Below are 13,196 nucleotides of genomic sequence, written 5' to 3'. Positions count from 1 at the left end.
TGCAGTAGTATAGAAACAGTATTTACACATTTGAACATAATGGTCCACATCCGACCTTTTTAAAACCAAAGTATCTCCAGGCAACGGACGTGACTCCTTTTTTTTTTCGGCAAAAGTTCTTCTGTGTCATCATGTTCAACTTTATCGTCAGCTACAGCTTCAGTTTCAGAATGTTCTCTGTCCATTTTCACCACGCATTACCTACACTACCACTACCTATTTAGCGGTGTAGCAGTGAAAAAGAGCCCCCAAGCAACACCTCTGTGTTTAGCGGTGTAACAGTGAAAAAGGTCCCCACTCGAACAGTTTCCTGCTGCGCCACGTTCCGAACGTCGTTTAGGCAATTTAAACCAGTGTTGCGGTATAAGAAAAATCCATATCATAACAAAAATAAAAAACGGTTTTCGGTATGAACCGGTATACCGCCCAGCACTAAATTGGTACCTGCTCGTAACTAGTAACTACATACTAGTCACACACGAGTAAATGCCTAATCTCAACTATTAAGTTAACGTGCAACCTACCTCGTCAAGTAGATATTCATGTATTCATGTGTAGTATGAGTTTGCATGAATACAATATTTGCTATAGAAATTAAAATGTACAAAAACACTGATTACACAAATGCTTTTCTTATTTCATCCTTTCTAAACAGTATTTACTTATTATTATGAAACTGTTCTCTTATTAGCTCCGGTTTCCTCCCACAGTCCAAAGACATGCAGGTTAGGTGGATTGGCGATTCTAAATTGGCCCTAGTGTGTGCTTGGTGTGTGTGTGGGTGTGTGTCCTGCAGTGGGTTGGCACCCTGCCCAGGATTGTTTCCTGCCTTGTGCCCTGTGTTGGCTGGGATTGGCTCCAGCGGACCCCCGTGACCCTGTGTTCGGATTCAGCGGGTTGGAAAATGGATGGATGGATGGATGTTCTCTTATTAAAAAAAAAAAAAATCACTATTAAAAAATAGTTCACTTGTCATTGTGGCTGGAATATTCTTTTGTAAGGGATGGTCTACTACAATCCCTTGGACCCTATTGCTTAGCATTCTACATATATAAATTCATAATTTAATGAATATGATTATTAGAAGCCAATAAAGTTTACAACTATTTAAATATTTAAATCTACTTTTGGTTAGGTGAGAGTCCATAGAGGCAATTGTGAATAACCAGACACTGATAAAAAGAAAAAAAAAAAGCTTTTTTTTTTGTCTTTTTAACACTGTGGCTTATTTTTTTTTCTTTACATAGAAATGAATACATTATTTTCTACTCTCTTCTACATAGTTTTATAATAGTCACTTTGTGTGGTTGGTAAAAAAAAATAAATTAAAAAAAAGAGTGAATCTTACATTTCAAGAATAAGCCACAAAAGTTAAAGTTCCCAAATACTCCACAGGCATTTCATGACTAGCCAAAAAATAAAACACTTCCAGCAAATTGTTGGCATGCCACTGGGTAGTCCCCGAGTCTGCCATGCCCTTTAGAAGCCCCAAACCACCTCATCTGGCATCCTGTGACACTGGAAAACAGCAGTTCAATTCTGGGTCCTTGCCTTTGGGAAGAGTAAATCTAACAACCCTCTACAGTTATTTCATAACAGCATCTTTGTATATCAGGACAGGTTTGATAAAAATAGTGAAAATCTGACCAAAGTTGAATAATCCATTACAAAACAGCCTAGTCCAATTATATGGTGTTTGTTTAATACAAATGGTTAGAAAAGGGGGTGTGAGTGGCAAGACCATTACAAAGTAACTAAAAAATTCATACATTATTGTAATATGGAACACAAAATGTGATAAACACAGTGATGCAATTGATGACCTGAAAAGTTAAATGTCAAGGCAGAAGTTGAATTTTATAAGGAAGGTTAAACGTCACAGAATATTTAACAAGAATAATATTTTTGTATATTCTTGGTAAGGATACAGCAATGATAACGTTTATGAATTACGTGACAATTTGTCATCAACTGTTCCCTGCTCAGTGCTTATTTACAACACTGAGTCACTTTCAACAAGGAATTCAAACATAAATTTTCCACTTTTCTAAAGGAATGGAAAAAAAGGACCATGCAACTTTCAGCACCCACATAACAAGTAGTTTTGGAGAGTTGAATACCTCTCCTGCATTTCCCACACCATATGAAAATTATTCTCCTTGCAAATGTGTTTTTTCTAATGCAGACAATTACTGAGAAATAAGACCCTAAACATAGAAATGCTTATATACTGTAAGATATTTAGATTATTACTGGTAAAATGTCAAACATTACAAAATAAAGGAAGCCATAAAACACAACCCAAACAGAAGAGTAAAGTAAAATCTGATGTGTCCACAACATGAAATTTACTACATAAATTTATTATTCAGTAGTGAAATATTGCTGCCCAATGCATGAGAGAACTAACAAAATAAATTGGAGCAACATTACTTAAAATCAGTAGTCCATTGCAATTTGCAATGTTACTAACTATGTCACATTTATTTGATTGTGCAATTTTTTTTGATTTATGTTCACAAGCTCACAAACACATATATTTTATATATTTTTCAAAAGTATGGAACAGGTTTCAAAAAGGATCAAGTTGGGAGCACAGACAAAGCATAGGGAAAGAGACAAGGAACTTCTGTTGCCTCAAAGCAGACCGACCTCCCTTTCCAGGAGAGAATGGACATCACAACATAAACGACACACCCATGAAGGACACTGAATTTCCAAGGAAGTCTAGTCCGTTTAATAAGTGCAGGAACTATAGGACCACATGATGCTGTTCCCATATCACGCTAGGACGAGTCTAGAGAAGATCAATTCACTTCTGATTACCAAAAATGGTGGAAACCTGCCAGAGGAACGGAATGTGACATGGCTACAACGGATTCCTAACCCTGTAAACCACAGGAGAAATGAATCACGCTCATTGCCAAAAAACACAGAAAAGGTCCAAGGTATTAACACAACAAAGAAACTCTTGGACTTCTTGTTTAAAAAAATGACATCTATTTCACTGACTTCATCTCTGTCTGGTCATAGATTTTAATAATTTATATCTCATGACTCAGAAATGAAGAGTTTACAAAAAAAGTTGGTGTCTTGAGTTTATGGAAATCTCTGTATCATGTATCTCTAGACCTCGATGCACAGTGTAAAGAAATTTACTACCAAGAAAAAAAAGGCAAGGGAAAGAATAAAAAAATAGAAACAAATTAACAATTCACTAGCATTGCTATGTCATCTCTACAAAACTGACTTCCCTGTATAAACCACTTTTTAAAAATTAGGCTTATAAACATTGTTTGGCAGTTTATATGGAAAAATGCTGTTTTTGAAATACACATTAGGAGTTCCTGCTTTCTTCAGTCTTACCGATTTCTGTAATTCAGAAATCATGTCTTCCTGCTGACTTAGCTGCTTTGTCTTGTATTCCAGTTCAGCCTAAAAAAGTACAATTTATACATTTGAAATTAGTTTTTACAAAAAAAAATCCATTATATAAATACAGGTATAGTGAAAATAAAGGACAGTAGACATAACAAGGAAGAAAATTTTATAAGCACTCTATAACTTATAGTAGTATTTAACTACCAAAATGTGGCTAACTTAGGCTCAACATGTAAGTGATGCTGTATTCCCAAGTTTTTTTTACACAAACAATCTCAATTAACAAAACAAGAAAATTAAATAGGTACAGGATTCTCACCTTCAATTGACTGATTAATGCTTCTGCATGATAAGTTTCTGCCTTTAAAGAAGCAATTTCATGTTTTAAGCCACTCTGTAGATTTAAAAAGACAAATTCTTACAAAAAGTACAGAAAAGTATCAGTAAACCCAATCAAACCTGAAAGTGTCAGAATTATGCTTATGTTTCTTGTAGAATGTCCATTTTGTAAATAAAGACCCCAAATCATTACACCTTCCCACACACTTGAAAATTCAAACATATTCTAAATGCATATCTGAAAAGTATTGTTTAGTGGAACAAAGGCAGAATTCACAGTGGATGCTTTTGAGCAAAGACTAGTAATTTAATGCCACCTACCAAAACCACAAATTACAAATCGGTCTTAATATAGTTACCTTTATAAACTGTTCCTTCAGAAAGCATTTTAAATAATATTTGCTGCTCTTTATTTAGTACACAACCTTAATCATTAGCATCTACTCTGCTTAATGGTCAGATTTATTCTTTGACAGAAGAATATATTTTACATTAAACAGACTGAAATTAAAGAGTGAAATTGAGGTGTTTGCATTAATATCAAGAAAGTGGTGAAACATAAAATGTTAAAAAAAATACCTGTTCTAAAGAAATAAATGTGTTAATTTCATCTTTTTCCTTAAGCTCACATTCTAGAAATCCAATTTCTTGCTTCAAATTTTCATTTTCCTTTGTTAACTTTTTGCATTCTGAACGAACAATCTTCAGCTTAGAAAGTACTTTATCCTGAAAAGAAGAAAAAAAATGAAAAACAAGGCACCAAAAAACAAAGAATTGAATAATTTAAATTATTACTTCTTACCCTTTCATCCTTTAGGGCTTCACCGAGTTTGATACTTTCAAGGAAATCCTTCCGATACTATAAAAAAGATAATCAGAAAACTGTGGGTGAAGGGGAAAAAGAAAAGCTAAATTCTTCTAGTTTCACATCAAGCGCCATAAGGATGGCTTGGTCACTTCCTCTATAAAGAGGCAGACAAATTCAAATAATTTGTGGTAAAGACTGCAAACCAGATCTTAACAACAGTAGCAGGGAGGTAAAGGGAGGCTCTGCCTCTGAATCAGGTGCTAGGCTTGTTCAGTGTGCAAGTGGTTTTATCTCATTACTAGCTGTGCTACCAATCTAAGATGGGTTGAAATCTAAATAATCAACACAGACATTAGCGTTAACAGTTGCAGTAGAGCATGCAGTGCATACGTGTCTGTTACTGTATATGCCATTTGCGAAAAGATTCATAAAAGCAACCTTGATGTTTGTGATGTACCACCAATTAGAACAAATGCAATGTACTTTATTACTAAGAACTTTTGTGATGTGCCATCCTTTGGAATGACAGAGATATAGCAACCAGAAAGACACACAGACACATCCTTCACTAACAACCACACAGAAACCACTTGTTTCTAAAGGGTTTTGACCTGGTTGACTGTCATCTGGCTTGTTCACATCTACCTAAATGAACCAGAGTGGGGTTGAATCAGTCCAGAGTTCGAAAGAATTTGAAACAAACCATGAGTGAAAACTCCTTTGCAAACTGAAGTCTGTGTATGTTTGATATCTCTACTATGCAAATTTAAAATCTACATGCTTTCAATCTTAAACAATAGGGCTTTCAATAGGAAAAAAAACAAATGGTTACATTATAAATCAAAGGTAAGCCTAGAATAATTCTACAATATAAATAATAGAAAATAAACTTTTGAGAACTCTGTCTGTGATACAAACAAATAACGTACCAGCATATTGGCACACCACTATGTAAATAACAGAACATCTGAAATAACAGGTTTTCAAACTGCTGAAGAACTAGGGTGTTGTACCGTGTTAGCCATTATGAATGTAGAGAAAAGCCAAGCAAAATGACACCTTTTATTGGCTAACTAAAAAGATTACAATATGCAAGCTTTCGAGGCAACTCAGAACCCTTCTTCAGGCAAGATGTAATCAAACTGCTGAAGATAAAAGGAAACTGGTTTCAGGTACCAACTGTGGCTTAACAGGCAGCTATAAACTTAACTTGAGCTATTCTATAGCTATTTTTGATATTTGTTTTGTCTAAGTTTGAAATGAGGAGTACAAAACAATCTAGTGATTATATTCATATATACCATAGCAGGATCAGTAAATTAAGAAGCCATCTCCACTCATTTAATGCAGAGTGTGGGTAAATAAATTAAACTTTTTATGTACACACAAGCCATTTGTTTCTCGGTCAAATATTACAACTACATATTGACACACAGCTCTATCTACCACTGCTTGTAAAACATTGAACATAGAGCAGACTTGCTCAAGTACAAAGGTTTTGCAAAAGGATATTTGTATAATGGTTTAAGGTAAGAAAGCAAATATGCATGTTTTCTTAAATGCTGACCATTCTGTCATTGTTGGCCAAAATCCAAGCACCCCATCCGTAGTCAACATACCCCTCCGATGATCCCAATCAATTTCTTTGAACTAAAGAGTCAAACGTGTTTCTTTTGTATAAGATTGCATTCTGTAATTGTAGTGACACCATGTGTTAGGTGAGTGTTACCGACCTCAGGCCTAGGGGAACCTGGGCCAGGTACAAGCCACTGTTGCGATATGGTGAAAAAGTATAAAAGAAGCAGGCAGCAGTCACAAGTCCCAGACCATATTTCTGTGTTTTTTTTATTCTCGTATACCCAGAAATATATAAATGCTTCAAATTCTGCATAGATCAACATGACAATCAGTGAAACAAAGGTGCAAGCCAATTTCCTCTGCATAACAAATAGTGTAAACACATTTACTTTGGTTCAATAATAGTATTGTGGCCAGCTATCAAAAACTACTTGATTAGATAGATAGATAGATAGATAGATAGACAGACAGACAGACAGACAGACAGACAGACAGACAGACAGACAGACAGACAGACAGACAGACAGATAGATAGATAGATAGATAGATAGATAGATAGATAGATAGATAGATAGATAACTTTATTAATCCCAAGGGGAAATTCACATTCTCCAGCAGCAGCATACTGATACAATAAACAATATTAAATTAAAGACTGATAATAATGCAGGTAAAAAACAGACAATAACTTTGTATAATGTTAAATGTTAACGTTTACCCCCCCCCCCCCCCGGGTGGAATTGAAGAGTCACATAGTTTGGGGGAGGAACGATCTCCTCAATCTGTCAGTGGAGCAGGACAGTGACAGTAGTCTGTCGCTGAAGCTGCTCTTCTGTCTTGAGATGATACTATTTAGTGGATGCAGTGGATTCTCCATAATTGATAGGAGCCTGCTGAGCGCCCGTCGCTATGCCACAGATGTCAAACTGTCCAGCTCCATGCCAACAATAGAGCCTGCCTTCCTCACCAGTTTGTCCAGGCGTGAGGCGTCTTTCTTCTTAATGCTGCCTCCCCAGCACACCACCGCGTAGAAGAGGGCGCTCGCCACAACCGTCTGATAGAACATCTGCAGCTTCTTATTGCAGATGTTGAAGGACGCCAGCCTTCTAAGGAAGTATAACCGGCTCTGTCCTTTCTTGCACAGAGCATCAGTATTGGCAGTCCAGTCTAATTTATCATCCAGCTGCACTCCCAGATATTTATAGTTCTGCACCATCTGTACACAGTCACCTCTGATGATCACGGGGTCCATGAGGGGTCTGGGCCTCCTAAAATCCACCACCAGCTCCTTGGTTTTGCTGGTGTTCAGGTGTAGGTGGTTTGAGTCGCACCATTTAACAAAGTCATTGATTAGGTCCCTATACTCCTCCTCCTCCCCACTCCTGATGCAGTCCACGATAGCAGTGTCATCAGCGAACTTTTGCACATGGCAGGACTCCGAGTTGTGTTGGAAGTCCGATGTATATAGGCTGAACAGGACCAGAGAAAGTACAGTCCCCTGTGGCGCTCCTGTGTTGCTGACCACAATGTCAGACCTGCAGTTCCCAAGACGCACATACTGAGGTCTGTCTTTAAGATAGTCCACGATCCATGCCACCAGGTATGAATCTACTCCCATCTCTGTCAGCTTGTCCCTAAGGAGCAGAGGTTGGATTGTGTTGAAGGCGCTAGAGAAGTCTAGAAACATTATTCTTACAGCACCACTGCCTCTGTCCAAGTGGGTGAGGGATCGGTGTAGCATAAAGATAATGGCATCCTCCGCTCCCACCTTCTCCTGATATGCAAACTGCAGAGGGTCAAGGGCGTGTTGAACCTGTGGCCTCAGGTGGTGAAGCAGCAGCCTCTCCATGGTCTTCATCACATGTGATGTCAGAGCGACAGGCCGGAAGTCATTCAGCTCACTAGGACATGAAACCTTCGGGACTGGGTTGATGCAAGATGTTTTCCAAAGCCTCTGGACTCTCCCCTGTTCCAGGCTCAGGTTGAAGATGCGCTGTAGAGGACCCCCCAGCTCCGATGCACAGACCTTCAGCAGTCGTGGCGATACTCCATCTGGGCCCGCTGCTTTGCTGGCACGAAGTCTCCTCAGCTCTCTGCTCACCTACGCTGCTGTAATTGTGGGTGGGGATGTCTCTCCTATGCTGGTATCAGCAGAAGGATTAGAAACCAATGTCTCCAGAACTTGTTAATTTCCAAAGGAAGCAGACAGTTCTGTATCCCCACATTGTGTGTAGATGAGATACTAAATCAAAGCAGTCTGACTATTCAAAGCAAGTGACTCTTTAGCAAGACAGGTAAATATTTATGTCCTGTAGACAGCCATCAACAATAACCTGTAGCAGAATTTTCTAGTTAGCCAATGTAGTACTAGGGTGTTGTACCGTGTTAGCCATTATGAATGTAGAGAAAAGCCAAGCAAAATGACACCTTTTATTGGCTAACTAGAAAGATTACAATATGCAAGCTTTCGAGGCAACTCAGGCCCCTTCTTCAGGCAAGAAAAAACTGTCTGCTTTAGGCCCCTTACCTGAGGGAACCTTACTGGCCACAATGGATGTTGAGGCACTTTACACTAACATCCCCCATGATGATGGCATATTGGCATGTGAAATGTACCTCAAACAACATGATTTACCCACAAAGTCAGTAATAGAAATGATAAAATTCACTCTGACACATAATCTATTCTCTTTTGGACAGGATTGCTACTTACAACAAATGGGGACTGCAATGGGATGTCGGTTTGCACCTCACTATGCAAATCTTTTTATGGCAAAATTGGAGGAAGATTTCATGTCAATGTGCATCGTAAAACCAATGTTGTATCTCCGTTACATAGATGACATCTTCATAATCTGGACTGCCAGTGAAAAGGACCTCCTCCATTTTCATAATGAATATAATTGTTTTCACCCCAACACAAAGCTGAAGCTGAATTACTCAAAAACAGAAGTCAGCTTCCTTGACACCACCGTTCAACTGAAAGACAACACCCTTGTAACTTCTATTTTTCACAAACCGACACACAGACGGACCTACCTGAAAAATGATAGCTTCCACCCCAAGCATATAAGGCGCTCCATTATTTTCAGCCAAGCAATACGGTACAATCGTATTTGCTCAGACCCAACAGACCGGGATCAACAACTGCAGGAGCTCAGACAAGATTTCATCAAACAAGGTTACACCCCGAAAACAACAGACACTCAAATAAGAAGAGCTACTGCCATACCCAGAGACAACCTTCTGGAATATAAAAACAAAGACAACAAGGATCGCATCCCCCTTGTTGTCACCTACAACCCACATCTTGAAACACTTCGAAAAATTATAAAAGAACTTCAGCCAATACTAAACAATGACCAAACACTGAAAAATGTATTTCCTGAACCTCCCCTCCTGGCATACAGACAACCACCAAACCTTCAACAATTAATTGTCCGAGGCTCCCTAAGTGAACCAACAGAAAATGGCACATCTCCATGCCTACAGAAAAGATGCAAAACATGTGCCCACATCTATGATACAGACCGTATAGTTATACCACACTGCCGACTTGAACATCACATCAAGGGATCATTTTCCTGCAGATCATCTAATGTAGTCTACCTAATTTTCTGCATGCAATGTCCTGACACTGCACTCTATGTGGGAGAAACTGGACAAACACTCCGCCAGAGAATGAACTTACACAGGTTCCACATTAAACATGGCAACACAGATGTTCCTGTGGCGGCCCACTTCAACAGCCATGGACACTGTGAGAAGGACTTTAAGGTCACAGTGCTTATGGGCAACTTCAAAACACAGCAAGAGAGAAAAGAATGGGAAGTTAAACTCATGCTAAAATTTAATACTTTACAACATGGATTGAATAAAGACAAGAGTTTTATGGCCAGATATGAGGACTGTTTACATCTCTCAGAATGACAGACAACCTGTCTACAGATCCACATTGTTTTGAAAAAACTCATTACAAACTTCAAAAGACTTTGTTGGACAGTTATCTTATCCAGAGATCTTGACAATACATTGTTCTTTTCTCTCTTGCTAAATTAACCCTAGCCTGAATGAATCTATTAATTTTTTACATACAAAATCTCTCATTTAAATATTTACCAATGTTGTTTCTTGTCCTAGAGTGTGTATATAAACATAGGAAACTTCAGTTTCTGTATTACATCTTGCCTGAAGAAGGGGCCTGAGTTGCCTCGAAAGCTTGCATATTGTAATCTTTCTAGTTAGCCAATAAAAGGTGTCATTTTGCTTGGCTTTTCTCTAGTTAGCCAATAAAAGGTGTCATTTTGCTTGGCTTTTCTCTACAGAATTTTCCAGAAATTCTGCCTTTTCTTTAAAGCACTGGTTTATAGCCCATTACACTAAACAACACACAGAAATGTCATTTTCTTTAGAATACTGAATTCTAGCCCATTACATGAGCACCATGAACACTATTTGCTCCTGTTTTTCCTGTTTGACTGTGGTAACTAGATGGCTTGTTGAACAATTAAATCACTGCTATGGCATGTAAACTAGGCAAAACTACCCATTTTTGTGTTGTTCCCTCTACTTAACCCCTATATGATACATTTGAAACTTCATAAACTCTATTAACTTAGGTTAACTGTAATACAGTATATAAACAAATGTTCATGAACATCCACTCAGCTGTTTTAGAGTAATGCATGGTTTTTGTGGTGTTGGTCCCCCCATTACAACTCCCCACTGAAAACTTATGAGGCCTGTATTTTAATGTGCATGAAGAATAATACAAATAAAAAGTTTATTTAAAAAATAGAGAAATAGAGTTTTTGAGTGATGAACAATGTTTGTGTTTATCCCCCATTACAGCACAATTCAGATATTTTAGACAGGTGAATTTTTTGCCGCACATTACGAAGCCATCTTATTCAAAACACATAAACATTCAGTAGAAAGACAGTGAGACATTTGCAAATGCTTATTACTGAAAAGTATTAACAGAAAGTGAGCTATAAATGCTGCATAAATGCTGCTTACCACTTCACATTGTGAAACATCACCATTATCTTGCTTTTCATGCAATTGCAATCCAGCTTCCAAAGAGGTTACTAATTTTTCGCCACCTTCAGTTTGAACAAAAACATCAGCATATTCTTTCAGACTTTCCATATCAGAAAAACAACCTGAGGCCTTAAGGCAGACTTCACTCATAAGGGTATTTAAATTAACATTTTTGTCTGCATGTTTCTCTTTCTGCCGTTCCATCAGCTGTTGCTCCAGATCAAACACTCTTTTTTCCAAAGTAATTCGCATTTCACTTTCTTTAAGTTTCTCAGCAGTTTTTGTTTGAAGTTGCGGCTTCAGATTAACAATCTGAGCTTTCATTTCTTCAGACTGAAATGAGTTTGAATTACTGCCATTAGGGAGGAGGAGGAGAAAAAAAACAATAAAAAACATCAGTTTATTACTGGATAAAGCTCTTGTGTGATCTGATCTTTTTATACTTTAATTCATTCAGAATATTTAATCTCACACAATCTGTTATTTTACTTTACAAGTCTAACAATAGTATGTTAATATACAGTGGGGCAAAAAAGTATTTAGTCAGCCACCAATTGTGCAAGTTCTCCCACTTAAAAAGATGAGAGAGGCCTGTAATTTTCATCATAGGTATACCTCAACTATGAGAGACAAAATGAGAAAAAAAAATCCAGAAAATCACATTGTCTGATTTTTAAAGATTTTTCATGCAGTCTAAGCAAAGTCTTGATTCTAAGTGAATGTTAAGACATAATGATCTTTACAGAGTCTCACTTTATGCATTAAAAGTGGAATGGGATGATAACCAAACAACACACTGTATAAGGAACAGCAAACATCTGTTTACTTGCTTATAAGCAGTTATTAACATTATGGCAGACCTTGTGTCTAAGAGCGCTGAGAGGTTTGATGCCACTATGTACTGCAGTTTCTTCAGTTGATGGACCACTTGTGCTACGTGCTAGGACTTTGCTAATCGATTCTGATGTTCCAACATTCTAACAAGAATCTTCCCCTGCCTAGGAAAAGGCAGGATGTACTACATACCTTATGGGCTTCTGGTGTCTACCAGATTGCCGACTGGTGGAGCCCTCCTCCTCCACCTCCGGGCTGGCTCGGTTGACACATGGCATGTCGCATGTATCAAAATGGGGAAAGCTTGTTGAACAAACATAATATGCCTAAGGGTTTGCAGTAGTGCTGGGCAGTATACCGGTTCATACTGAAAACCGTTTTTTATTTTTTTTATGATATGGATTTTTCTTATACCGCAACACCGGTTTAAATTGCCTAAACGATGTTCGGAACGTGGCGCAGCGGAAAACTGTTTAAGTGGGGACCTTTTTCACTGCTACACCGCTAAACACAGATTTGTTGCACTAGGGCTCTTTTTCACTGCTACACCACGAAATAGTGGGCGGTAGCATAGGTATGCCGCGCGGTGAAAATGGACAGAGAGCATTCCGAAACAGAACTAAAAGTAAAGTTGAACATGTGATGAACAGAAGAACTTTTGCCGAAAAAAAGGAGTCACGTCCGTCGCCTGGAGATACTTTAGTTTTAAAAGGTCAGATGTGTAAATACTGTTTCTATACTACTGGATAATACTGCAAGCCAAGTTGTACTTGTTTTTGTACTTGCTAGTGTATGTTTTGCTTGTATTCATTCTGAAATATGCTATCGACTCGTTCAGAGATGGGCGCAACTCTGAATGGATGGCATAATTAAACATGTATAACGAAGATATTTTTAAAGTTCTGAACACTCCATCGGCTAAGTTAATAACTAGTTTTAATTTCACAAAGACGTTTATCGTGTGGTGATTGGTAATTATCATGTGGTTTTGGTAGAGAGCAGGAATATCATGAAGTGAATGGATTCTGTGCGGTGATTGCTGCAGGCGCCTGCTCTTAGTGCGCAGGAAGTCAGTTTAAGAAGCGTAGTGATTAACGACTGGGTCGGGGAACACTTAACACAAAGTATTTGATGTGCTGCATTAACTTGTGACGGGGTTTGAGAAAATCTAGTAAATTAAACATTGATTTTAGGATGAAGTTTAGTTTACAAC

General features: G+C 38.0%; 1 protein-coding gene across 1 annotated transcript in view; it reads right to left on the bottom strand.

The window, feature by feature from the left end:
* The window catches only part of LOC127528742 (kinectin-like), a 50,311-nt gene extending 38,050 nt beyond the window's left edge, over window positions 1-12,261 (bottom strand). The window contains exons 1-5 of the mRNA XM_051929461.1: window positions 12,176-12,261; window positions 4,649-4,682; window positions 4,523-4,579; window positions 4,300-4,446; window positions 3,367-3,435 (exon numbers count right to left, since the gene is read on the bottom strand). Coding sequence (XP_051785421.1) covers window positions 3,367-3,435; window positions 4,300-4,446; window positions 4,523-4,579; window positions 4,649-4,682; window positions 12,176-12,261 — 393 coding nt within the window. The remainder of the gene's footprint in view (window positions 1-3,366; window positions 3,436-4,299; window positions 4,447-4,522; window positions 4,580-4,648; window positions 4,683-12,175) is intronic.
* Between the last annotated feature and the right edge of the window lie 935 nt (window positions 12,262-13,196).

The sequence above is a fragment of the Erpetoichthys calabaricus genome, chromosome 7, assembly GCF_900747795.2.
Source record: "Erpetoichthys calabaricus chromosome 7, fErpCal1.3, whole genome shotgun sequence".
Classification (NCBI taxonomy): Eukaryota; Metazoa; Chordata; class Cladistia; order Polypteriformes; family Polypteridae; genus Erpetoichthys; species Erpetoichthys calabaricus.
The sequence above is the reverse complement of the archived record's forward strand: the minus strand, read 5'-3'. Positions and strand labels throughout refer to the sequence as shown.